The sequence below is a fragment of the Vidua chalybeata genome, chromosome 17, assembly GCF_026979565.1.
Source record: "Vidua chalybeata isolate OUT-0048 chromosome 17, bVidCha1 merged haplotype, whole genome shotgun sequence".
Lineage (NCBI taxonomy): Eukaryota > Metazoa > Chordata > Aves > Passeriformes > Viduidae > Vidua > Vidua chalybeata.
In genome coordinates, this window is record NC_071546.1 from 6,405,918 (window position 1) to 6,433,261 (window position 27,344).

General features: G+C 46.6%; 1 protein-coding gene across 1 annotated transcript; it reads right to left on the reverse strand.

The window, feature by feature from the left end:
• Positions 1–446: 446 nt before the first annotated feature.
• On the reverse strand, positions 447–26,459 carry SLC13A3 (solute carrier family 13 member 3). Its single transcript, XM_053958839.1, has 13 exons — positions 26,349–26,459; positions 17,225–17,490; positions 16,729–16,892; positions 12,160–12,226; positions 11,245–11,430; positions 10,233–10,358; positions 7,831–7,926; positions 6,028–6,132; positions 4,931–5,028; positions 3,592–3,704; positions 3,132–3,293; positions 2,661–2,798; positions 447–2,074 (listed from the first exon to the last, which is right to left on the reverse strand). The coding sequence occupies exons 1-13, from the start codon at positions 26,457–26,459 to the stop codon at positions 1,889–1,891; spliced, it is 1,818 nt and encodes a 605-aa protein (XP_053814814.1). The 3' UTR covers positions 447–1,888.
• Between the last annotated feature and the right edge of the window lie 885 nt (positions 26,460–27,344).

Consider the following 27,344-nt stretch of genomic DNA (forward strand, 5'->3'; position numbering starts at 1 on the left):
CCGCGGGGCTCCTTCCTGCGGCGCCTGCGGGCACAGCCTGTTCCCTGTTCCCTGTTTGTTCCCTTTTCCCTGTTCCCTGGCCCGGGACAGCAATCCTGTGCTGTTCACGGACAGCTGGCTGAGAAAGCAAACTGCAGGGAGCAATTTTCCCTTCCCATTCAGCCCATCTTTGCTAAGGCATGACGAGGAGCATCCAAGCAGAACGGCAGTGCCCAAACCCAGCACAGCCAAGCAGACGGGGTTTGGGATATGCTCAAAGACTCTTGAGCAGAGCAGCCCTGAGATGCTGGGCCAGGGGTTTTCCCATTGCTCCGCTGTTTAACAGGACTGCACTGCCCTCCTGCTCCTCCTGGGGAGCCCCTGCCCAAATCAAGGATGAAGCTGGAGCACAGGGAGGCTTGGGCTTTGTTTTTCTCCCCTCAAACTACAGAGCAAACAGGACCATGTGACGTGCTAACCAATGTGCTTTATTTTGTTTTCCACAATCATTAAGGATTTTGTTTGAACATTAAGGATTTTTTTAAAAAAACTTGATTGATCAAAGTTCCACATTCAATTGGTTTTGGCAATTTCAGTTCAACCCCTTCGAGTTCCCACCTGCCACATCACCCCAGGGTGACCCCCATAGGGTAACCCCTACAGCAGCAGCTGGTGAACATCTCCCTGCCAGCCCTCCTACCTGGCCCTGGGGGTTATCAGCAGCACAGGAGCAGGGGGATGCACTGGATCCCTACCCCGGGCCAGTTCATCTTGTCAGCTCCACCAGTTTACATTGTCAGAGAAACCGGTCCCAGCACAGGGAGCCAGTCATTCACCTTCCATAAAACAAGAATCAGATCCTTTATCATTCAATCATCTATTTCAATGACTGACGATTTAAGTTTAATATCTTATATTCTTACAGAAAATAAAATAAAAATAATTGGATAAAGTGGTGATTAAAATCACAGTCAATTTGCAATGCTTTCATTGAAAGTACCCAAGCAATCTGATTTAAAAAGACGTTAAGAATCAAAGCCTATTTTTTAAGAAATGTCAATAATATTCCAATGCAACTTGTCCACTGACCTGTGACTCAGCGGGTCACTTGTGAGTGAGTCAATCTCACAGCCTAAGACTGGCCACAGTTACCAACGGTGAAACACCACCGATGTCCAAAGTTACGTCAGAAATTAATTTGGTCCCAAACCCCCATCCGTGTACTCAGTGCAAAGAACCAGGCAGCAGTCGCTGTCCCAGGTTTTCAAAACATTGAACATGTTTGGAAACAAACTGTGGCCTTCCAGTTTCCAAAGCATGGAGCAATGCACCAAGTCCTACCGACACATCTCCTGAGTCATCCCTTCACACACAGACGTGAAGAAATGGTCTTCATCCTCCATGAGAGAATTACTCATGAGATGGCAACAAGACCCCAGCCTTACACCCTGCCAGAAGCACCACGCCGCCTTCTCCCCGGCCAGATTCTGATACACTCACTCACGTTGGGTTGCACATAAATAATCCAGTTGCCTCCACCCTGTTGCCAGGGCTGCTTTCCAAAACGAGGTAGGGTATCAGAAGCTAGAGCAGCAAGGCTCGTCAGCTCTCATGGGGGGACAGGCATCTACCCAAAGATGCTCCATGCTTACAGGTTGTCCGGTTAACAACCACCTGTGACAGAAGGACTCTGAGAGAGTCAGATTTGTACCTGCAGAAGCTGGGGAAAGCTCTCCAGAGAAAATAACAAATGGATGTTGGGACACTGACCAGAATTTCTAAAAATAAAATTAAACCAGAAGGTCCCACACAGTGTGAGCGGCCACGTGGCTTTTCCTCCTGTGCAAACTCTGACGATTCCAGTGCCCCAGTCCTAAGTGAGTGAGTCCTTCCCCGGGAGTGGCTTTGTTCATATTTTATTAAGTGCACTTAAAGTGACATTTTCTACAGCTGTCACAAGTGAGGTGGCATTTTCTGCGTGGATGTTGGCCCATGCAGGGAAGGTCCCCAGCTGGAAGATGCTCTTGGCCCATGTGTTCATAGCCAAGCTAAGAAGCAGAACTCCCATAAGATTCATGAGCAACCCAGTTCTTGCCTACAAAAGAAATACAAAGACAGCTGTTGAGTTTAGACTGGACATCTACAGCATGTGAAGCACGAAGCTATTTGAATGCAAACATAATAAAAATGGAAGGCTCAATTGCTGTTAATATTAGCAACATTTTAAGCAGGCTTAAAGCCACAAAGGCCATTCTGCAGCTGCTTACCAAGCTTTGATCCATCAAAAACATTAACATCTGTTTAGCCTCAGGAATGTGAGCAGGAACTTGGACTAAGCCTAATTTTACTCATAAGCTTTGTTTCACTGAGCTGGGGAAATTTTCCTGCATCCAGAAACCTATGAAAGTTGAGCTGTTGACACTAGAGAAACAGGACAAGGGGCTGGGGGATGCTGACCACATTCAAGACCACTTTTGTCACCATTTGGAACCATGTTGGGTCCAAATTTCAACTTCATGCAAGCTCCTTCCATCCTGTGCCTTCAAACACTGTTGAGAACAGTATCAGACTTCTGTCTTCTCATTTTACTACATATTGAGTACTAACAATACAGAAAAAAAACCTTCTTTAAGCACTCAGGCTGATTGTTTTCATCATTTTATGTATCTAAAGGAACTTACCATATCCTTGACCATCAAATGTCCAGAGGAAAACGCAATTGAGTTGGGAGGTGTTGAGACTGGCAACATGAATGCATAGGAGCATCCTATAGTTCCTGGTATCATTAAATAGAGGGGATTCACTTTCAGACGAATGGCCTGGAAAACCAGAAAGGAACAGAAACTGGACCTTGGGGATTTGAGCTGCCAACAGATGAACCAAAGGATGCAAATAGCCAGTGTGCTGTGCACAGCCCTGTAATCCCACACTCTGCAATAAATGATCGCATCCCTCACAACAAAGTCTGAGGGATTATTATCCTTCAGTGCTCATGTTATGCTACTGGACTTGCTGCTCCAAGGGTTTCAAAGAGCCTGAAGCCCAGGAGCAGGAAAATTCCCCAGCACAGACCCAACACACATCTGCCCACCCAAGGGGCAGGGCAAGGAGGGGGCAGAGGAGGAGCTGCTCTTGCCAAGGGAAGGCCTTACCAGCTCTGCCAAGACAGGCAGAAAGATGATAATAGTGGCAGTGTTGCTGGCAAACTCCGTGAACAAGGCGATGACAACCGTGATGAGGATGACAGCCACAGGAGGTGGCACACCCTCCAAGGGATGCAGACGTCCTCCTATCCACACAGACAAGCCAGACTCCTGCAGAAGGGAGAGTAAAAACAGGAGTCATCCTCCTGCATCCCTGCAGGGGAACTGGTCCTCTCCTAGAACTTGTCCTCAGGGTGTCTCAGAGCAAGCAGCTTGCAAGGAGTTGTCGCCTCCTTAGTTATCTGCTGTGTATTTGTTGTCACTTGGAGTTAACAAATATGTCCTTTGAGTGTGGTGACTCCATTGATACAAGTTTTCCAAAGCCAAATGAGACCACCAAGTGACTCCCTGCTAAGACCCAACCCTGCTGGGCAGGATGATGCCACATGGCATCTGCTGTGGGCCTCACCTCACAGCCCTTGGCCATGGCAAAGCCTCCTCCAAGCAGCAGGATGATGTTCCAGGGCACCGTCTCCTGGGCCTTCCTCCAAGTCAGCAAGGGCTGGGTCTCTGTGTTTGGTGCTGGACAAAGAGGAAAGGCCTGTGTCAAACACCCACCCAAAGAGGAGCATCAGCCATCGCCTGACTGAATGATACCATGGGTCTGACAGCAGTGCTGAAGCTCACTGACCGTGAGCTGCTGATCAAATACACACATGGAGTGTCTTGAGTTAGCCAGATGTAAAAAAAAAAAAAAAAACCAAAAAAAAACACCAAAAAACATTCTAGCAATAAAGTTTTCTTTGAGTCTGTCTCGATTTAATACTTTAATATCCAGTTAATTTTCTCTCTGTAACAGACATAAACATTGTCTTCAACACATGGGGGTCCATAGAAGGAGGAAATTTTCTGCCATTTGAATAAAAGATGCTATTAATTTTCCATTTGTTATTCAACAGCCAGTGAGTTTTACAGCAGAGAGCTCATCTCCCCTAAAAGCTATTTCTTAATACGTGATAAAGTGAGCTCTGTTGTATGGAAGGATGCACTAATGGGACTGAAATTTTCTGTTGAAAAAGGGCACATATTTTATCCACAGGAGGCCTGATTAAACATCTTCCTGTGTATGGACAACACAACAAATGTGCATAACTCAGAGCAGCTGCTATTTTGTTCCCACAGACCCCAGGCGATTCTCCATCATCCATCCAAAGGCCTTCAGCTACTTCTCCCCATTCAGATCATCTCTTATTCCAGGAAATTTATGAATTAAAATTTGTATTTCATTGCTCCTCAAGAGGACTCACCCAAGACTTCAAAACCTGCTGGAGAGTTTGAGCTTTAGAAGTTCAAATTCTAAATTATTCTAGAAGCTGAGGAAGAGCACCTATATCTGAGAATGGACAACTAGCCCAGCTCTGCCCTCTCAGAGGTCCATGTTCCCCTCGAAGGACAGGAGCTGTTGGGAAGTCAGACTCCAAACCTCTGTTCCACCATTAGGTCTGCTGTGGTAAATGAACACCCATTTCAGGTTGCTTCATCCCACCATGGCATCAACCCTGACAGCTACATGAGCAACTGAGTCATTCCTGCCATCAGCAGCAGGGCAGCGGCTGGTACTTCAGATTTAAAAAAAAAAAAACCAAAAGCCTCTCTAGGATCAAATGGCACCTTCAAACCACCCTGCTCCACACAGACAGTGCTGCTGCTGCAGCTCCGAGGGGGGATAGCACTGCCTCTGCCCCATGCCTGCCCTGCCAGGACACAGGCAAGCACACAGTCCCTGCCTGGAGGGGTCTCCTACTCACCTTTCAAGTCAAACCACCACCTGAAGGAAGGTTTTTGTGAAGGGAAGAAGAACAGTATAATCACAATGGTGATTCCTGTAACCGCATCTGAGATAAACCTGTCCAAAAGCAGCAGAAACACTTGTAAGAAGCACAGGCCTGTAGAATTACAAAGTTTATGAGAACAGGGATTTACCAAAGAAGATTACAAGTTTCCATCAGGTTTGAACAATGCTTGTTGTTCACAGTTCTTTTCTTTTATAATTCCCTGTCGAGCTACATTTCTACCATGGGCTGTGAACCCCCCAGAAAAGCTGCCCTACAAAAGTAAAAACCAAGATCTAATCCCCGCCACGCTGATGTTCTGGTTTTCTGATTGCAGAGTTATAAGGACAAGTTTCCTGAGCCTGTTGCAGGGAGGAAGAGAGACAGAACCCAAACCATCTTATTTATGTGAACTCTTTGCAAAATGCTCAAACTCTCAGGTGAAAGGCAGGCTCCATCCAGTAAAAAGCTCAATTTAAGCATGTGTTGGATTTAAGGAGTTATTAGCTGATGAGGAAAAGGTCCATAACTACTTTGTTATATTAAGGAAACATTTATCAAACTAGGATTTTATTTGAAAAAACCCACAAAACTATTAAGCTCTCTTCTTTTAAGAAATAACAGCACCCTCTCTGAGCTGTAGCATTCCCTTACTGCTGTATCTATTAATCTTCACAAGGTATGGTTGTCACAAGGGATACAAACTTGGCAAAGAGACAGGATAGCACTCAGAATCAGTTCCTGCCATCTCTCTTCAGTCTTCAGACCACTGGTGAAATCAGTGGATTGCCTAAAGAACTCAGTATTTCATTGTAAATATATCTATAAACAGCATTCCCAACATTAAATCCTCGGGATGGCCTCAAACAGACACACCACAACTTCCCACTAGCTTCATGCGCCTCCTCTAGGAGAGAGAAAATGCAAAGCTGGCTCTGCTACTTGATGCTCAGTTAATTTATTCCAGGAAATCTGAGTAATAGTGTTAAGCAACACAATCAGAAACTCAGGAATGTCAATGACTTAGAAATGTTACTGCAAAATGCCAGAGTGGAAGGAAAATAAAGTCTTACCCCGGTGCAAACAAGCTTGCCCAGCCTGGAATGAATTTGGGATCCCTGGAGAACAGCATGATTGCAAACATGCAGAAGAAGAAGAAAATTGCCTGCTCTGCAAACCTGAAATGAAAAGAAATGAGGTTAAAATGCTGATGTGCTAAAGGGGTGGATCCAAGCTAGGACAAGTATCCAGCTCCTGCTGCAGCATCTTGGCTGAGAAGTGAGGCTGATTTTCTAAAAACAGCTACGGTGGAACATTGGGCCAGATGGCAAATCTATTTGCAAATAGTGGTGTTTGCCAGCAATACTCTCTCGTTGGAAGACATTGAGGAGAGGAAAGATGGATATCAGGAATGTCACAACAGTGGGATGCAAGGCTGACCCTCTGGGCGTGGCAGGGAGGAAGGGCCAAGCAGCTCCTCGTGGCCATGGCTCTGACCATGTCCCTCCAGGGATGGTGGCACTGCAGCTCAAGCAGTACAAAAGGATGACTGAGATTCAAATCATACATGAGACAGCAGGAACAAATTCCTCCAAGGTCAAATTCTAAACACTGTCCCTTAGACACATGACAAACAGCAGGGTAAAAGGCAATAGCATTCACTAAGTATCTAGTGGAGTTAAGGTTTAACCAAGGTTTAAGATGGTGCCTCAAAATTCTATTTAAAATCTCTCTGAGCACAAGCAAGGGTACACAAGCCCTTGGGAAGAGGCTGCTTGAGCTGATTTTTAGTTATGGGGTTGCTAATCAAATTGGTAGAGCTCAGCTTAATGGACTTTCCCACTCCTAGATCTCAAAGTGGGACTTTGATTCTTTCAGAGACATTTTGCAGGCTGCTCGATAATGTACTGAATGGAACAAATAAACCAATTTCTTTCATTTACAGCACAGACACAGAGAGCTGTCTTTGAAGAACCACTTCATGTTCCACACAACAGAAATAATTACAATGTCGATAGCAGGACACAAACATCACTGGATATTCACAGCATTGCCCTGAGTATGAAAATATTATTTTACAGATGGGCAAACACAGACCATTTAATGATAAACCCTAGAGTTTCAACAGTCTTCAGTAGTCTTAGCTGCCCAGAATATCAGTGGATGGTTGAACATATAGAAGGTTGAATTTCTGGAGATACTCAGCTTTTCCTGCTTCCCCCCTTTTTTTTTAGCATTTCTCAGAAATCTAAAACTCATGTTTCTTTCTGCTGGTGCCTTACTCCAAAATATAATCCCCATCCCTAGTTTGTACCAGCTTTTACTTTCCTCACTTGACTATCATAGTTGAGGGAATTGTTCAGAAAAAAATAATTTGTTCCATGGTATGGATCTGACTTCTTCCTGTATACTTTCTCTGAGCTTTAAGATTTCTTTAAGTATATCCACAATCCATATGATTCATATCCATAATATGATTCATCAGCAAATGCCTCCTGCTTTGCAGGACAGGTTTGCACAAACCCTTGAAATCCAGCCTGTGTTGGTTAGCACCTAACACAGAACTGGGTTTGTTCCTGGAGTAGAAAAATCATAAAGAATAATTAAACAGCTCAGCATGAATTCCCTCTATAAAAGGAATGCTGTTCTTCAGAAGATTTGAGTGCAAGCTGCTATTTGCAATTATTCACACTAGCAAAGGTGAAGGGGGTGGAGCATGCAGAAAGCCAAGTTCAGCAGGTTACAAACAGATGAGAGAAATGTAGGTATAATTTTCTTTAAAAAGCTCCATTCCCCACAGTCCTCCACTCTTAAAACAGGATATTTCCAAACCCACTTAATTGCTGTCTCATTTCTATCCCAGCTTTACAACTCACTTTGTTGGACCCAGTTTCTGATAGTCCTCCTTTATCACCTCCTTGGCTCGGGCTTCTGCATCCACTCTTATATTTGACTTTTTTGTTTTCCAGCCCCTGCCAAGAAACACAATTATATTTTTACATGCATTTTTACATGCCTCTGACCTAAGTGACAGATAGGAAATAATGCATTTTCTATGCAGCACATGCAGGACTCAGTGTCCTTCTCCAGCACCTGCTCTTCAAGGTTCAAAGAGCTGCACATCTCTGGCAGCTCAGTTTGTGTTACCTTCAGATTATGAAGACTAACAATGAAAATCTCTGCTGAGATAAAGGTAATAAAACTTTTTTTATATATCCTTTGTCTCTGCATTCATACAAAGGAGACCCTGCAGAGGTGAGGAAGTTTCCTCTCATTTATATTCTGAACTGTTTCCTCCAGCGTGGGCTGTGATTGCCAAATGAAAGTCCCAACATTGCAGGATTTCCTTGTCTTCCTTCCAAGCAAGTTACCTACTTGGGCAGAACAACTAGGAATAGGGTGACACAGAAAATTAATCTGTCCCTTCATTTTTCAAGTCACTTGTAATTTCCTGGGTGATCCCAGGATGCTGCTGAGGATCAACAAAAAATGTGAGGAATTTCTAAGTGGCTGGGAATGTTAATGTGCTCCTGGCTAAGCTTCTTAGCCTGGCTGCACTGACTGCTCCCAGTTTGCTCCTTTGTAGCATGTGCATACAAATGATATATTCATATCTTGCACTTCATCTCCCATCACATCCCATGACAATGAACCTGGTTTCTAACACTGCCCGTGACCTTGATTAAAACTGCAACCCCAGATTTCAGTATCAGACACATCTGCCCATCCCCATGGTCCCTGCCCTTCCTTAATTCATTTATTCTTTCAAAGGGTGGCTGGATGTTCTATAGAGATGAATGGTTGATCATTCAAAAGCTCCTGCATTTCAAGTTCCTGGCCCTTTAATTTCTTGGTTTTTGGGAGGTGTCATTAACAGCAGCCTCATCTCAGCCAGCCCACACCTCAGCCTTTTAATGCCCTTTGGATTCAGGCAAAGCCCAAGCGTCCACCTGCCCGTGCTCTGCTGCAGGCGCCCAGGACCTGCCCACAGAGAAATCCAGCCACTATCCCCAGGCAGTTACAGCCCAAGCAAGGCTCCTGTGGGGCCTTGGCTGTACTTGTGGAGCTTTGCAGTGTCTCCTCCACGCACCTCACCACGGGGGAATTCTGGCATCCGCGCTGGCCCAGCTATCCCAATAGAGCCGGGCCTTGTGCTGGGGACGAGCCAAAGCAAACACAGAGCATCACGTCCCTGAGCACCACAGCAGCTCTGCCTTCCACCGGGGCTTTGGCCTCTTCCCTCACCTCAGGGGCTGGGGGTGTGCCATGCCCAGCCCTCACCATGGACACGGGAATTGAGGCTCGGCTCCGCACACGCCCTGGCACACGGTGAGAGCAGCACAGCCCCCGGCAGTGGGAGCCAGCCAAGCGTCACACAGCAGCACACAGAGCCTCCTGAGAAGCCCCACCAGCAAGTCAAGGACAAGCCTTTGGCATTTTCTGGATTAAAACTTTCCCATTGATCTTTTTTTCCCCTATGTCTGAGACAATGTAAATATTTGGACACCTGTTCTCCTTTTTCCCCTCTCTCCACATTTGCATTTTAAAGTCAAAACAACAATTAAAGACTTTTCTAAATATCACAAATTCTGTATGGTCCCTGGAGGAAGCAAGACTCTGACTTTGTTACCATCACTTGTGAGAGTGTGGAGGGGGAAAAAGGTCTCCACATGAGCAGCAGAGCAGTGCTGCAATCGCTTTAGGCTGTGCACACTGAGGCGTTGCATGTGTCCAGCAAAGATTTACCAAAAAAACATGTTATTCTCAGTTACAGATTAACACCTTGTTGTAAAATTAAGCCCTGTTGTGAAGTAATCTGTTCCAAACCCAGGTTTTTGCCCCAAGAAGAAATCCTGTCTCTTTCATGGGGAACTAAGATTTTATCACAGTCTTCAAACCGAGATCCTTCTTTTCCTTCTGTCATTAAAAATCTGCCATCTACTCTCCATAGACCAAGGTCAGGCAGTAAAACAACCTCTAAAAATTATCCATTTAACTGAATGAATATAATGCATACTCTGTACATGTATTTCAGTTGGATAAAGTATATGTAACTATGAGATATCTTTAAAACCTTCCTATTCTATATCAGCTTTTTAAAAATAGATGACTTGTTATGGGATGGGCCTGCTAGAGTTGGTTTTAAATTCCCACACTTTCCAGAAGATGATCCTGAGTGATATCAGAAAATTTAGGATGAGAAGAATGATGACCACGTATTTTATAATGCTAATATAACCAGACTGACTACATATATGTGTAGTAAATATCAACATACCTCAGGTTAATTCCTCCATACAGGATGGAGATCCATAGCCATCCCATGAGAAGAAAAATCAGCATTAAAGGAAATGCAAACATAAACCAAGAACCAAAGTTCACCACATCACATTCTGGAAAATAACTAAGCAAATGGGAAAAATCAAGTTAATGCAAGATGGGAAATCAACCCTTCCATTTATGGGCTAACAAGCATCTGAAATCAGCAGTGAAATATCCCACAAACCTGCCCCTGTGCATTTAAAAACTATCCCTGTGCATGCCTCAGGAGTTATCTGGACATAAGGAAATGTGAGGAGCATTTTTGTGTTGGGACAACTCCCAGGACACCCTGCCACCCCCATCTCACCCAGCTCAGCTGTGAAAACCCGCAAGGAAAGATTTGGAAATCTCCCTCCAAGTGGAAAATGCCATCATGCAAAGATTCTCCTGAACACCCAGGATTAAATCCTGCTACAGAAACTGCTGGAGAGTCTGGACATGAACCTGGCAGGGATGCTGCAGTGCCCAGGACAGGCTGTATGTACTCCTTGTAGAGGTCAGCAAAAGTAATAAATACCTGTGGGCACCTGGGCTGGCACAAATCTCTGCTCCTATGCACATAGGAGGAATCTTTTATGACTAAGAGGTAGTGGGTTCATTATTTTTCTTTCTCCCATACAGCAGTAGCTATAATTGCACACAAAGCACTACACAGTTTGCTTCATCAAAACAGTTACCAGGTTAATTGTAGGCATGGAGTCAAGTCCCATTCAATTCAATGGGACTAGAAGCATCAGTGAGGTGGAGCACACATGCTCCAGTTTGGCTGCCAGCCTGCCTGGCTATGCTGGAAACCTGCTCACTAAGTCTAAGGCTGGTGCACTCCCTGCTTTCATTTCCCAAAATGTTCTGGAAGGGCATGAATTTTCCAAACCAGCGCTCAGCACAGAAAGGAATTTCCTGCAGGGATGAAGAACATGTCTCTGTCTTGCAGGATTTACAAGGATCCCCAGGAAAGCCTCCCATACCTCTTCAGCTGTCCCAGAAGGATGAGGTTTGGTGCAGTTCCTGTCAGCGTTGCTGTACCTCCGATGCTGGCTGCATATGGGATTGAGATGAGGAAACCTTTCCATATGTTTGTTTTGTACTCCTCCTCCTTCTTTAAGTCTGAGAGAGCATCACTGGAAAGCTCTTTCTCCTCCACCAGATCTTTGCTTTAAAATAGTCCAAAAGAGAATCCGGTGAAAGCCCTGGTTTAAATACAGTGCAACCACTTCAGAGCCTTGACAGAGGAAAATTCCCAGTTTTTAGAAATCCAAGCTCCCAGTATGCTCAAGGACACCTTAGCAGCTTGGTGCTGCAGAGGGGTCTGCTTGGTGAAGTGCCACATGGGACTGTCAGCCTTGCAGAGGACAGAGCACCCTCAGACCCATCCATAGGAGCTGAGGGTGTCTGTGTCTTGTCCAGACCCTCAGCAGCTTGTAACACTGAGCACAAAGTCCACAAGACTACCAAAAGGAAAAATAACTAAAATTTGATAGATTTGAGGGAAGAAACATCTGTTGCTCTGTTCCTGAAAAGATGCTTCCTCCCCATCCTTGCCATCAAAGCAGGACCATGGCCAGTGTGCAAATCCTGGGGGGTTTTACATCATCAGCTTCACACATTTGATGCTCCTGAGAAAACCAAGGCACAAATCCCCAGCAGGAGACACCGCTGGCTATGATTTCAGAGTGGCTGAAAAAAAACCTCTGTAATGATTTGGACATGCAGAGGGATGCTGGACACACAGAGGAGGGTTTTTATCATCAGGCTGCTAGTGACCAGGATGTTCAGTAAAATCAAAACATTGCAATGATTGAATTTTAAATTCCTAACACTTGGTCTAGCTCAGGGGATAATTCTCTCTCAACTCTCTAATACAAACTTTATAGTTAACTTACTCCTCAGTACTTGCCAGAAACTGCATCTCAGTTGGTACAGTGTAAAGTTTATTCTGCTGTAAAGATGCTGAAAAAGAAAGATGAGGACTTTAAAACAGTTCAAAGCATCTAGAAAATTCTCCTTGAACCAAACAGAGGGACAAAGGAAACAACTACCATCTTAAAGGAGGGGCTGTGCGAATGAAGGGTGAGCTCACACCAAGGGGATGGGGTCAGGAGCTCACACCTGGCAGGGATGAAGGAGCCCACCTCCTCCTGCCACTGCTCCAGCCCCACCACAGCACCCAGCTTCTCCTGCAACAGCCAGGCACTTGGTCCCTTTACAGCTTCTGACACAGGGTGGCCTTTGGGATCTTCTAACACAGCCCAGACTTGCAGGGCGTCCCTTACCAAGTCGTGGGTTTGGGGTGGGTTTTCCTGGGGGAGGATTAACCTTAATCATTCTTAGGAAGGAACACTGTCGGGCTTTGTTGTATCTGTAAGGCATTTTCCCCAAGGCACAGCAGGAGCACTCCCTGTCACTGAGCTTCATTCCCATGGGGTGAGAATTTTACACCCTGCAGACATCTAGTGCAGTCACCATAAGGCTGTAATTCCTTCTTTAAAGACAAGAGTGAGACACATTTGGGGATTAGGTTTTGTACCAGGTCTTCCAAAAGCCACCCTGACAGCAAGGACCATTCCAAGCCCATCATCCTCTCCACAAATGCCAGACCCTGCAGGCTGAGCAGCCAGTCCCAGGACACTGGAAGCTGCACACCACTTGACCACACCAACCCCTGGGATAACTCAGAAATCAAAAAATGGAAATGCAATACAATCACTCTCTGTTACCAGACCTGACATTAAGGCTCGTGGCATTTGTGGTCATGGCTTGACCTCCTGAGGCTGGGAGATGTACTACCAAACCTCATTTTCCACGTTCCTCACAAGACTGGAGCACTTGTGAGTTTTACCCACCTTCAGTCCAGGTGGCCCTTCCCCACCCCTGCTGGCTCTGCTGCCTTTCCTTGTCCTCTCTGCATGGTTTTGGGTCCAGAGGTTTGTGTGCCTGCACTTCCCTGCGCTACATATAGAGCCCAGTTCCTGGTACTGCCACCTAAGCAATCCCCAAATTTCCTTGCACCCCTTCTTAGCCCAAAACCCAATTCCTTTCCACCCAGTATGACCTAGAGAGCAAAAGCATGGAGAGAAGCCAGTGGTCAAAGTCTCTGGACTTACTCACGTGTGCACCAAAGACACTGTGCTCGTTCCAGCTCAGTGAACCAAGGATTTTTGCAATGTCATGTTTTACACATGGCTAATTTACTGAATTGGAGTTAATTGGCTTGGATACACACACACTGAGCTTTCATCCCAACCTTGCCACGATGAAGGGATGTAATTAGAAGGATGAATATTAACCCATGGTTGACTGTTGGTCCCTCAATGGATTTAGCCCAAAGGCTCTTACACTTCTGTCCCACTGAAGCCCAGTCCTGGCTCTGCAAAAACCTTTCATTCTACTTCAACTTTTTAAAATTTTCTTTCCCTACCTAAACTCAGACTACCAGCCAATCTGGCAGGACTGTTTGTGAGTTATCTTTCAAGGAAGGATTGCAAAGGTAACCATGCAAAAGAAAGCCAGGCATACTGTAGAACTTTTCTTATGAAACTTGTAAAAAAGGAATTGAAAATTATTACAGGTCCATAAGTCAGAAAAGACCAAAGGTAGCAAGAGATTGGACCCAGCTGTGCACACCTCTCACAGAGCAATATGAGGATTCTGTGGCCATTTCACCAAAATACCTCATATACCTTAGAGGCAGAAATGCTTTTCCTAGATAGTTTTTGCTTTAATGACATTTTTACTGTTTCTAAAAGGTTGAGAAGACCTGAAAAGGACTATTTCCACCCACTGAGGGATGCAGGCAGCAGTGCTGTGGCCACACCCTGCCAGCACTGCCTGGGATTAAGCAGTCAAACCAGGCAGCACTGCCCAAAAATGCACATTTCCCACCTACCCCTTTAGAGACATAATTTCCAGGTCTGTGACTCAGTTACACCTCAAGCACTGAATGCAGTTTATCTTGAATTTGCAGAATATTCTCTATGAAGGAAAAAAAGAATGGAAATATTTTCTTGTGATTTTTGCCTGGAGATATTTAAGGTGCTCAGAGAAATGAAATATTGCCAATGAGGGGTTAGTGGGCAGAAGCAGGAGAGAGGTCAGGCTCACTGGCACAGCAGCTTCCAGATTGTCACACACCTATTGCTGGAGATGTCAGACAGAATTGCAGGGCTCACCTCCAAAAGGAAAGTTCTAGAAGTTGAAAAATGTCTGTTGGTGTTAAATTTATAACCCTGCTTCGATCCACCAGAACCAGCTGGGACTTCAGCCACCCAACCTCACTACCTGCTCTCCTGCATCAGAAGCCAAGCGTGTGAAAATGAACAAATTATTACACTCAGTTTTAGCTGTCAATGACACAAGAATGTAAATATTAGCTGATCTATAACATACTGCCCACATAGCTCAGCATGGACACAAGTGATCCAAATCTTGAGATTCTCTCATCAGGAAAAAAGTGTCACCAGCTGATCAGATATCACTTAATTTCAGGCACTGTGTGTGTAAGCAAAGTCCTACACAAAACTGGTTTCATACACTTCTTGAGATATTTTGCTGTGAGTCAAATGTTTTGAAAAGTCACATATTCTTTATTATATTTTAAATTGTTATTTTTAACCACTCAAATATTTTTTAGCCTCATGGACTCTACCACAGTGTTATGAAACCAAGTCAATTGGCAAACTGATCTTATCACATGCCATTGTACAAGTTTTCTTCCACATACAGCTCCCTTCACAAATGAATCTGTCTTTCTTGGAGCAGAGATCACAATTCAGATAGATTATAAACATTTAATAAACTACGAAATGATTATACCTTTTTCTCATCTGCACATCTCTGCTCCTAAGTGTAACATCAGATTCATCACTTTTGACTGACTTCAGGTCTAGGGCTTCCTTCAAGGAACTCAGCTTTGCTCATCCATTCAGAAAGATTACAGAAAAGGATGAGTCTACCTTGAGACACTAAAGTTCAAATAAAAAGTCTACATAAAAATGCAGATTTTGATGTACGAAATGTACATTTTATAGGTGATTCTTCCCTCACTTGTATAATAAATAACTTTTAAAAGCCTTTATCTCAAAAAAAAAACCCAAAAAACCACACAAAAAACCCCAAACATAACCACACCATCACATGATATTTGCAAAGCATCACTTTATTCATTCTTCTACCTGCATGCCCCTTGCTTGCCTTTTCTGGTTTCTCTTACCACTGGAAATGTGAGTCAAGGATGTTAATTCTGTGCTTAACAGTGTCTAGGACAAGGTGGGGAATCTTCCTTTTATGTGCTCCCAAACTCTACTGTATTTACAGCCACAACTGCACAGTCAGTTTCAGAGGCTGGGAACAAAAAGGTTAAAAGCAGACTGACAAAACACAGAACAGAAAATTATAGAAAGGAAATCAGTGAGGTTGATTTTAATAGACGTGAATAGTCAAAAATTCATAAAGCAAACATGATAAAGCAACCTGGAGTGCAAATATCTCACGATTGCTAAACATCAATGACGAATGATTAACTATATCTTTATTAGATGTGCACATGTTTGAGCCTTCTTCTGGGGACTCCTTTATCTGCCTTAGGACTCAACAGGAACTAAGAAGCCATTTAAATCACAGAGGCAGATGAATTACTAATTAATGCAAGAAGAAGCAGAAGAAGCAGAAGAAGAAGAAGAAGAAGAAGCTGTGACTACTGCTCCAGATATCAGCAATAGCTGCAAAGGGGATGTCAGGATGTCATTTCTGGATTGCTGTGTCTCATCACTGTCTGCCAGAAGCCCGAAGTTCTGGTGAAGAGAGGAAGGCCTTACCTGGCCACATACCCTTGACCTATCCTCAACCTGCTCAGGAGCAACACCAAACAGCAGCATCGAGATGGAAAAAATCACAAAGCACTTCACAGACAGATATTTAACCTGCCAGCCTTCCCTTGAGTCCTTGCTTTCTCCTCCAGCTCAGGCTCCAGTTCCATGGGTGAACAAACAGGAAAACAAGAGAACACACGTGCCCCAAGTGCATGACAGCTCTGTGTGCCACAGGGAGGGACCCCACTCCTCACCTGCCCTATCCCCAGCCCTCCCTGGCTCCAGCTATCCCCACAGCATCCCTACAAACCCCCCCACCACCGTGCCACAGAGCTGGACTTTAACCTGTGCCAGCAGCAGGTTTATGGAGCAGGCTGGCTGGGCATCACCTCTTTTTGGTTTTCCAGGCCACTCACAAGCATTGCCTCCTGCATGACACGAGGAAAGGGCAGGATAAAAGGGAGTTTTCTGCCAATATTCTTCCACCATGGGAATAAAGTGTGCAGTAAAGTGGGATCAGCCCTGAGATCAAGCTGCAAGCTAATGAACATGGTATTTGTGCCAGTGAAGTCAATAAAATGGGGCAGATTTGAGAGCAGCGGGGCAGACCTCAGCTGGCTTATTCTACTGCCCTGTCTCAATTACCTTGGTTTTCTTCATTTTCCCTGTTCATATCCTTAGATGTGTCTTTCTCCCCAAAGAGGCTTTTTAAAATTGCATTTGCAATTGGAAGCATCATAGCAGTGGAGGCAGTATTACTTAACCACATGGACAGGAAAGACGTTGTCAACATCATCCCTAAGATTAGTCTGAAAGAGAGAAAAAAGGAAAAGCTGAATTTCTTCAGTTTGGCAAGTTCTCTGAGACATTAAGAGGAAAAGCTCATGTGCAGAGATAACAAAACCAATACCAAAAAGGACTTCTATGACTCTCCTGAAACTGGATGGAGCACAAGTATGGGGCTGAACCAAACGATTCTCCCTGTGCTGCACTGGCCCAGGGGCAAACAGCTGGACAAACACAGTAAACTGGAGAAAAGGGGGTGTGGACAGCCCCCACTAAAGCAGCAGCTCAGCAGAGCCTCTACCCAAGCACCTGCAGCTCACATCCCCCAAGGAGAAGCCCCTGCTCCCGTAGTCACCTGGCTGGCTGGACTCCCACCAACATGAGCACCCGGAGAGCAATCCTGCGGTGTAAATTCCACTCCTCAATGGCCGAGGCCATGATTAAACCACTGAGGAACAGGAAATTGGTGTCTAAAAAGTATTGTGGGCAAACTTTGTTAGATGGGAGGATCCCCAGGAAGGGAAAGAGGACGATGGGCAGCAGAGCTGTCACAGCCAAGGGCAGGGCCTCGGTGCACCAGTACAGGGCCATCAGCAGGATCACATAGAGACATCTTCCTTCCTGCAAAAGGAGGAGAGGAAAAGTGAGATGTGGCATTACAGAGACATCTTGTCACTTGGAGACACTTAAAGAAGCAAAATGCTTCTTTACTAAAGCAAATGCTCCAGTAACTCCCTTAAGGATACAGTACTTCTCCCAGATCATTTCCATCAAGTACAACATCTTCCCCCCTGCATTGTGTAAGGGGTTCAGGACTGATCTGAGACCACAGCAAAACCAAAATCCTCCTTGATTGCCTGATCTTCCCACATGCTTGCAGGCATCAGCCAAAGAATCTTTGGAGACCAGGAGCTGTCCCACAATATTGAATTAGGGCTGGCACTGCTGCTAACATGCTCAGGTGTCTGACCCATTTGTGCTTTCCCTCCAGCTTCCACAGACCATGCTTTGCACAGCTATGCAAAAACAGCCCTGGGAGATGTATGTTCCCCACATTTGCAATAGGCAGCACTCAGAAAGGTTTCTTTTCTTGGATCAGAGTCTCCCAAGAGATTTATGAGAACCCATTCCATGGCAACTGATCCCGGCCCCTACGGAAATCAGTAAATCAAGCACCCCGGTGTCACACCACTTCCTGCGGGCAGGCATCGCCCAGCATCACCCCGGCCTTGGCCAAGGCTGGCAGAAACCCAGTGCCCCAGGCTGCAGCATGAATTCATCCCTCCACCCAGGAGGCACAAACTAGACCAAAGCCATTTGTCACAACAGCCACGGCCAAAACAATGAGCAATGGAAGGAAGTCAGGAGAGCAGCCCCGAGCCCGGGATGGGAGAGCCCAGCGCAGAGCTGGGCTCGGTCACGGCAGGGCTGAACAGGGATATTGTCAGCAAGCACAGGCAGAGTGCCCACAGCACTATAAATAACTGCTGAGAATCACTTGGAAGCCACAGAACTATTTATTTTATCACTTTTCCAGCTTGTTGAGCAGGTTGAATTGCTACTCAAAGGCACCCCTGTCCCTCTGCTGGGATCTTCCTCCCCTGGACTGAGTCTGGGCCTCTGAGGGGGAGATGATGGCTCTGCTCCCTGCCAAGGCTGGGGAGCTCCGTTTTGGGGATAATGTGGTCTCAGCCCCATCATTTGAGGGTTCAGCCAGACCAGGTACATCACAGCCACCACCTGCCTGTTCACCTATGGACAATTTGCTGCAGGCCTGGGCTGAAGGAGGTCAAAACCAACATGGATTTATGCCCACTACATCTGCAAGTGAGGGTTTGAAAGGTGGACAAAATGATAGAATTTCTGATTTTCTTTTAGCACCCAGGCTTTGCATTCACAAGGGGTCCTGCTAGCAAGGCCCCAGCACTTCAGTGTGTGTGGAAACACAAGCACAGCAGAACTGAGTGTAACTGATTTCTTCATACATTAATTGTAGCAGTGGTGATGCCTCACATGAAGTGCCCAAGATCTGGATTTAAAGATCACTTTCAGACCTAATTTTAGATGCCAATAAAATGGCATATGAGTGTGTGAAGCAAAACCCTCAGGCTCAGCTCAGCCCTGGCACCTGGCTTCATTTCCTCGTGCTTCATTTCCCCCAAACCAGCAGGACCAGAGCAGCAAACCTGGCAGCGTGAAACTTTACAAAAATAAAGAATCATGTTTTAAAGTGTTTGCCACTAGATTAGTGATTTAATTCCTGTGCCAATCGATAATTCCTCTTTACTATGGCTCTTTTTATATGCCAAAGAAATAGCTTTGCTCTCATTAAGCTCTTTTCCATTTGATTTCCAAAGGCCATATGGATAATTATTTTCTCCCACTGGCAAAATATTCTTCAGTTTCCTGCAAGGAAAGTTGCAGCAAAGTCAACTTCAAAATAAAGACACTTTAGCTCTTACAGGAGTAGAGCAACTGAAAATATTTAACAATGATACAAGAGCATATCAGTGAAGGCTTTAATTGACTTTACAAAATAGATGATGTACAATTTAGAAAACTAATTATAAGTAATGGATATTTATTCTCCAGTGTATGGAAAATGTTCTGGAAAACACTGCAATGAGACACAGCATCAATCTAATAACTCCTCTTCACTGCAAGATCAAAAGCCAAGGGGTAAAAATGAAACAGGGCAGAAAGAACTGCTATGTGAAAGGCTCCCCTGAATTTTTGAAACCTACGTGGATCAACAGGAAATCACTTGAAGAAAGCAGTAGTGCTGTTTATCCAATTTATTCTACCCTAGAAGAGGACAAATTGCAGCTATATTGAAAAGGTTTTTGAGATAAGACCACCATTGAACAAAAAAGGAACAAGATCAATTCACAATAACTTCAATTTCAACCCAGCATTCCCTAGAATGAAAAAAAAAAAAAGTCATCAATAAAATTGAACCAAACTCTATATGAAATTGAAAGCTTTTTGATTTCAAGATATTTTGCAAATGTTAATTAATTGATGTCTCCAGTGTTTGGTATGTTTGGTTAGTACACAAGCAATAAATGCTAACAAATGTCAGGAGAATGGTCCTTTAGGGATTTGGCCAAGGGTGGCCCTGGACAGGCTGAGCTGAACTTGCTGCTCTGTGTGGCACCATCACCTCCACACAATCTTTATCCTTCCATCCCTTGGCTGCATCCTTGGCAAGACTCCTACTTCTTGTATCTCCCTGCAGCTTTGTATTTATATTTTCAACAGAATTCTACCAAAGTTTATGGTGGCACATATGAACTTTAAAATGGATCTTGTGATCAGGTTAATTTTATAGCTATTTAATGATTTCCAGGAAAGCACTTGTGGCTTTGGACTGCAGCAGCTCTTCTTCCTGTTGCTCAAGAGCCTTGGGATCGACCTCTGCCCCTCCAGACAGAAATCCTGTCTTTGCTACACTCAAAGCACTGGGGATTTTCCACCCTGGGGGACCTGCTGAGCTATGGCAGAGGAAGCCAAGCCACGAGGCTGTCTCCTGTGGGCAGGAGACCTGGCAGTCTCTGGGAAGGGCAGATGAGGTGCCCCAGGGAAAGGAGGCTCTGGCAGGGAATGTGGGTCAGGTAAGGCGAGCTGGCTCACCCAGGCAGAGCACTGAGACACAGGCACAGCCACCAGTCCCCACTGCCAGCCAGGAAGGGGCACCAGGACCTTCAGCTGGACCTTGTTCCCCATCAGAGCCAGTGCCCACAGCTTCCCCACCCAGCAGACTCAGTGCTCAAAGCAGCTCTGCCTTGGCATTGCCAAACTTTGGGTTTTCTCCATCAACCCCTGAATGCTGCATGGTCATCACAGCCCCATCAGCCCACACAGGCTCCCCCACCACCCTATAACCAGGTAAAAGACTGGCAGACAGAGCTCCTCCAGGACCCTGATACCAATACCAAGAGAGATTTTGGCTGAATTGGAGCCCTTTTATCCCTCTGCTATCACAAAGAAACATCCTACCTGTGATATACAGAACTACTTGGAGCAGAAAAGTGCTGAGCGTTCCCATGTCACAGCTGTAACTGTGCTACCAGCCCCACTGTGCCCACTGCCTGTTCTCCAGCAGGATGGATCTGTGAATCTGACTTCTACTAACCCAGCTCCTGCAAGCATTATGTAATCTGGACTCAACCCAAGCCCTGTTTACCAGCCTCCCTGCCAGTGGAGTCGTTTTGCTCCCGCTGGCTATTTGCAGAGTGGCTAGAAAGGGGCCAGTAACACAGGGCCACAAAGCTGCAAGAGCTTCAGGGAATCTATTTTCCTCTGCTAAAATGACATAAAGCTTATTAAACACTTTACTTTAGTATTTAAAGTAATACTTTAAATACTAAAGGGAGGCTACAGATCAGCCTGGCATGTGGTCAGCATCCCTGGTGATCTCCATCTGTACTGGGGCTTGTGGAAACACACCCACTTTATTGGTACACAACAAACTCTTCAGGCAGCTCTTGAAAAATTATTTTATGGAAGTTGTCTGTATGTATAGATTTTAAAGTAGACAGGGTTAGATGTATGAAATGTTACATTTCTGTTTACTATCACAGTAAAAATATTTATTATCAGTCAGTTTCTTATGCTGTAGGATTGCACTATCAGAACTTTGCTCACTATAGCACAAAAATGCTTCACTGAATGTGGCTTTTTCTTCACTGTCCATCTGGCAACAGATTACAACATGCGTGTTCATCACCTTCAACACCTTGCCCAGGGATTTCTTCCATATCTCTTTTCATAGAACCACAGAAAAAGTAGTTTGGAAAAGACTTTTACAATCATAGAGTCAACCATTGCAGACAGGAATCAGGCAGACATGTTTTAGATGCAGTCATGTTTTCCAATTAATATTAACTCTTGTCAATAAAGACTTCCTTTTCCCCCAACCCAAGCATTGCTGCTTTCACCTCCTCCCAGTGCCAGCTTGCTCTTTGCCAGGCTGGCCCTCTCTCTGCACTGAAGCTCACAGAGGATGTGGTAAAATGTAGTCACTGCGCTTTCAGTCATCCCCCTCTTTCCCCACTGAAGTTCTTTCTCTCATCTTTTAACTGACCATTGCTTCCAGGTTTGTGAAACTGGCCTTCCCAAATCACCACGCACAAACACTGCAGAGATGGACTTTGTGTATGAAATGTAAAACCAGGCTACAATCACTTACTTCTCCTGCCAGGCTGCTCTCTAGACTGCACCCTGCCTGTCCATGCTCCTGCTATGCTCTCCAGCCAGGATCCAGCTCCCCTCCAGCGTGCAGGACAACCCACTCCCATCCCCTTTGTCTACATTTGCATCACCCCTCTGCCCACAAAGACGCCCTTCATGCTCTTTGCTTTCCAGTGCAAGCAGTGTAATTTTTCTTCTGGAAGATCTTAAAGTCTCCTTGTTCTAACCAGGAGGACCCATCACATCCAAGTTAATTTTAAATTGCTCTATGGCCACCGAGGAAGTCAAGTCTGTTTTCTGGAGGCACTGGGCCCTATTTGCCTGCTCAGAGCTCCTTTTAGCAGATTTGGCTGCCTCAGCTGTTACCAAGCCAAGAGGCTGTAGACATTGAGTTCATTAGAAGCTGTTGGAACAAGCTCTTTGCACAGCTCATTAAAAGTGCCCCCGTGGCCCTTCCAGCAGAACAGTTCCTCCAGCCCCACCTGCCCTGCCCCAGCTCTTTGCAATCATTCACAGCCTTCCGAGCAGAGGGGTTGCAGGCACTTCCACTCAGGGGACAAATATTCAGCCATTTCAGCAGCAACCAGAGCGAGAGGTGACACACAGACCCTTGTGCAGTGAACTGGCTCCTGGGAAGTGGCTCCACACAGGGCATTTCCTTCTGCTGCCTGATGTGATGGACACAAACCATTGTTCCAGACACAGCCTGGGGAGCACACCCTGAGGTTTCAGCAAACACACCCATAAAGCAGAAATTTCATTTCTCTATTTAGCAGAAAGGAGGCTGTAGACAAAACCATTTACAGCAGCCTCCCCCTACACAACCACCACCTACAGAGGCCATCAATTAAAAACAAGGGCAATTAACATAGCAGCAGTGCCAGTCCTGTCACCATCCCTCTGTGAAGGGACTCACTCAGGGATCCGGAGAAAAACCACTGCAGAGTGACAGCTGGCAAGAGCTCTAATCACAGCTTGAAGATGTGGATGCTGGAGTCCATCACCAGTAAGCAAGGGCAGACCTGATGGATGATTTTTCTCTTTTGCGTTTCCAGGGGGATGTCACTTAAGTGTAGGTTTCCCTGGAAAACCCACTGCACCCACAGCACAGGGTGTCACTCAGAAAGGACGTACTAATCCAAGGAACCACAGCCTGTTGTGTTCTCTCAGCTTTAAGTCATGAGTTCTTGGTCTCCAGATCCAAGTGAAATGCTGCCCTTGAAACCAAAGCTGAGGTGGCTTCTTATGGTGGAAATCCCTTGGGAGATTAAAATTTCTGAGTATCCAAGTAGGGAGAACGTAGATGGTGACATGATGTGAGAACAGATTTTTAACTTCAACAGAGCAGGAAATTACTGCAGAGGTGCCTGTAAGACACATTCTCACAAGGGAAAGCTCATCCTGAGACCAGCAGAGGCTGGTCCTCAATGCTTCTCCTCTCCTACCAGTTTCAGTTGCATCGTGCCAGGCAGCATTCTGACCATCCCAGCAGGAGCACAGGGTTCTCCAGCTTGTCCAACAGCCCCACGTTTCAGATGTGCAAGCACTCGGCAGCATCACGGCTGTTACAGTGGCTGCACACCGCGCAGGAGCTCCTCCTGCCCCAGCCTGCTGTCCCTGGATGCCCTGCTTGGGACAGGCTCCCAGTAACTCCAGCAGCAGCCCAGTCAGTTGAGTTCTTGCTGAACACCTGCAGCAGCTCTCCCGACCTGGCTGCCCAGGAGAGCGCGAGGCTGGGCTGGAGTCCCGTGGCAGGACAGACCGCCTGACCGGGGCGGTGCAGCCGAGGGCATGCAGCCTTTGCTATCACATGCCAGGACAACTTCCACACTCTGCCACCCCTGATCCCCTGCCTGCTGACCCCTCGCCTGTTCCTCCCCCTTGCTGTTTTCACAGTGTGGTTAAAAGCATAACCTGCTCTTTCTTCTCCCATAGCCCCTCACGGCTTGGGCTGCGGACAGGGGGTCAGGCAAGCTCCAGACGTCAGAACTTAATCCCCTGTTGATGCAACAGCAAGTTTCTTTTCTTGTTGAACAAGTGAGAGAGTTTAGTGTTGAAACCCTGGATGAATCATTGACCCCTGAACATGAACAGATACAACTGTGCACAGGAGTTAACAGCTAAAGGTTCCCCCCTGTGCCAAACCTTGGGAGAACTTGGGGAAGCTGCAGTTTGGACTTGCTTGAAATGCTCACTCATGTGAGCATCCAGGTTTTGACAGGTACCAGCCAGTGCCACTGCTACCACCTCTGATGCTTTAAAGCCCATGGAGGATGAAGAACAGACCCCCAAGGTGAGCAGCAGAGCAGCCAGCTCTGCCAGGGTCTCCTTCCATTACCACAGCTGTATCCCTGCTTTGCCGCCCGCTCGGCTGCAGACATTTCCACTTTCTCAGCACCATTTTTTCTTCAATAAAGCAGCATTGATCAGACCACCCTGTTCATGAGGTCCTTCATGGACTGCACCCTGCAGTGGACTACCAGCTCACTGGAGGAGCTGAGCGGGACTGAGCAGCACCATTACACCACAGAGACATTTTTTAGTCCTGCACACATACTGAAATCTCTTTCCTGAACATCCAAATCCTTGTACAGCCTGTGTGACACTACACACTTTTACCAGCACACAGAGCACCTAGATCAAGGCCCTTCCTACAGCGCTGGGCTCATCTGTGATTTGTTCTCACAAACCCCTGCACAGACCAGACATGAGCTTGCACTTAGCACACAGTGCATCTCCTCCCTCTCTAATCCTATCTCACAATTTTACCAAGTGCCAAAGTCAAACAAGATGCTATTAAAGACACTTGAATTCATTTGTTCAGCTATTGAAAATTAATGTAGAAATGTAACTATTCAGTTATGAATCTGCAAGGAAATTTAGTACCTGTTGTGCAATGTGTTTTCTGCTCCTTGAGGCAGACATTCAACACAGTCCTATTCATAACTCAGCCAATAATATAAAACAGAGAAAAAAAGTGACATTAAATCCAAAGAAATGTCTCTTTTAATATATGGTGTCACTAAATAAAGCAATAGCCAATCTATATTATTTTTTAATTTAACAGGTGTATTTTGTACCTCAAAGGAGAAGGTTTCACCTGACCAGCACTGAACAAGCAGAACTAAGTGCCAACTTTGTGTCCTTACAGCACCTGAATATTCTATACTCACTACATACTGATCATTACTTATTTTCTGATGTAAAAAAGTCATTATCAAATGGATCTGAGTCAGAACCTGAGGGTGAAATCCTGCTCACGCTGAAGTCAACGGTGCAAAATTCCACAGTGTCTTCACCGCCCCGTGGACTTCCACCCAAGGCTCAGAGGTTCCTGGTGCACAAGAGCTGTGCAAAAAAATCCAGCAGCCTCCAAAGTCTTGCCGCAGACTGCTTTATGTGCAGCTCATCACATGCTAAAGCACAAACCTTAAGAGGAGACCAGTTTCCACACTGACAAAACACCACTTATCTCACTCGCAAAGCCTTTTCAGATACGGCACCAAAGGTCCCCCTGGGAGTCACGCACAGCGGCGCGGGCGGCACTCCGGTCTCCCCGGCACTCCCAGCCCTGCAGCACAAACAGCAGCGCAGCTCCGCAGGTCCCTGTCCCCCTGCCGCCACCGCTGCCCGCTGCCACTCCCATCGCTAAGGGGACGGGCCAGCGATGCCAGGCAGACTCTCAGCACCGGGCACTTACCTTCTACCCCAGCTCTGCAAAGCCCTGCCCTGGGTGATGCTGGTCTTGCCTCAGTGTCCCCAGATGCCATTTGGGCACTACTAATAAAAACTATAGGGCACTTGGGTATCAGCAAGAAGCACTGGTCATTGCCACTGAGCTTGAGCTCATACGATCCTCCCACCTCCCAGTGTCTATATAAGAAACATTCAAGAGAATTCACGTTATCTATCTCTTCTTCCCCCTATAAACCCGACATGGCCGCAGGATGCCCCATCCGTTCGCACTTTAAGTTGTTGCAAAAGGGTGAGGAGCTGTGCGGCCCACACTCTGCTCCATGCTCAAACCCTGGCAGGCAGCAGGGTGACCCTCTGGAGAGCCGAGTGCTGCTGGTGCTGAGGCAAGCGGTGGCACGGGGCACCCAGGCTGTGTCGCCGGCCCGTGTCCCGCAGCTCCCAGCGTGGAAAGCCGCTCCACACACTCGGAGCTCCCGGTGCCGCGTCCCCTGTTTGCTCTCCTGCTCCGTGCCCCACTCGGTGCCCGTGGCCCTCGTCCCGCAGCGGGGGTCCCCAGCCCGCAGTGCCCACCCGGGGTCCCTTGGCGGTACCTTGGGGGGGAGGCTGAGCAGGATGGGCACCAGCGCCAGCGGCGCGCACAGCAGCACCACGAACCTCCGCACGCTCCACGCCTTCTTCACCAGCGCCCCCAGCGCCGCCATCCCGCGCCCATCGCCGCATCCACCGCCGCGCACCCGCTTTATCCCCCGGGAACGGCCCTCCCGGTAGGCGGGACCCCCCCGGAACCCCCCCGGAATCCCCCGCCCTTCTCCGCCCCGCCTCGCCCACCGGGAGGGGCCCCGCACCGCCCCACGGCATTGCGCCCCGCTATACCGCCTCCCGTCCCCTATACCCGCCCTTTATGCGGCCCCTATATCCCCCTCCTTTCCCCCATCTCACCACTTCCCAGCCTTTCTTCTTTTCCTTTTTTTTTTTTTTTCCTTGTTAAAAATAAGCAAACACAACCAAACAAAAGGTCAGCGGTGCGGAGCGGGATAGAGCCATGGGAAATAGCTGAAAAGCAAGAGGCAAAGTCTTGGCTCACACAAGTGTGAGCCCCAGCAAGCAAGCAGCGAGCCTTGACTGTACCCTGGGTGTCCTATCGGGCTGGACCTTAGGGATGCTTCATGAGTCAGAAAGAAAACACAAAAGCTGCCCAATTTGAACTCCGAGGGTGGATTTTCTTGCCAGCTCTGCCCTGTATCGGGGCCATCAGAAAGAAGATGGGGGAGTATGTGGGGCAGGACAGGATCCCCTCTCCTGACCGCAGTGAATCTCAGCAAGTGCTGCGGAGGCTGCCGGTCTCATCTGAGCGCAGTGAGAGGCAAACAGCCCAGGAAACCGAGCTGCTCCACTATCAAGGTGAACAAGAGATCAAAGCCAAGGGAGCTGCTTTTTGGACCGCCTGGATTCTTGCAATTGAAGGCTAAACAAAGCTGAGTGTGGGGAGAAAAATGGGAAAGCAAAGTAACACCCTTAGTACTTCACGAGCATCCTCTGAGTGCCATATATTGACAGATGTATAAAACTCACGTTCAGCAGAGAAA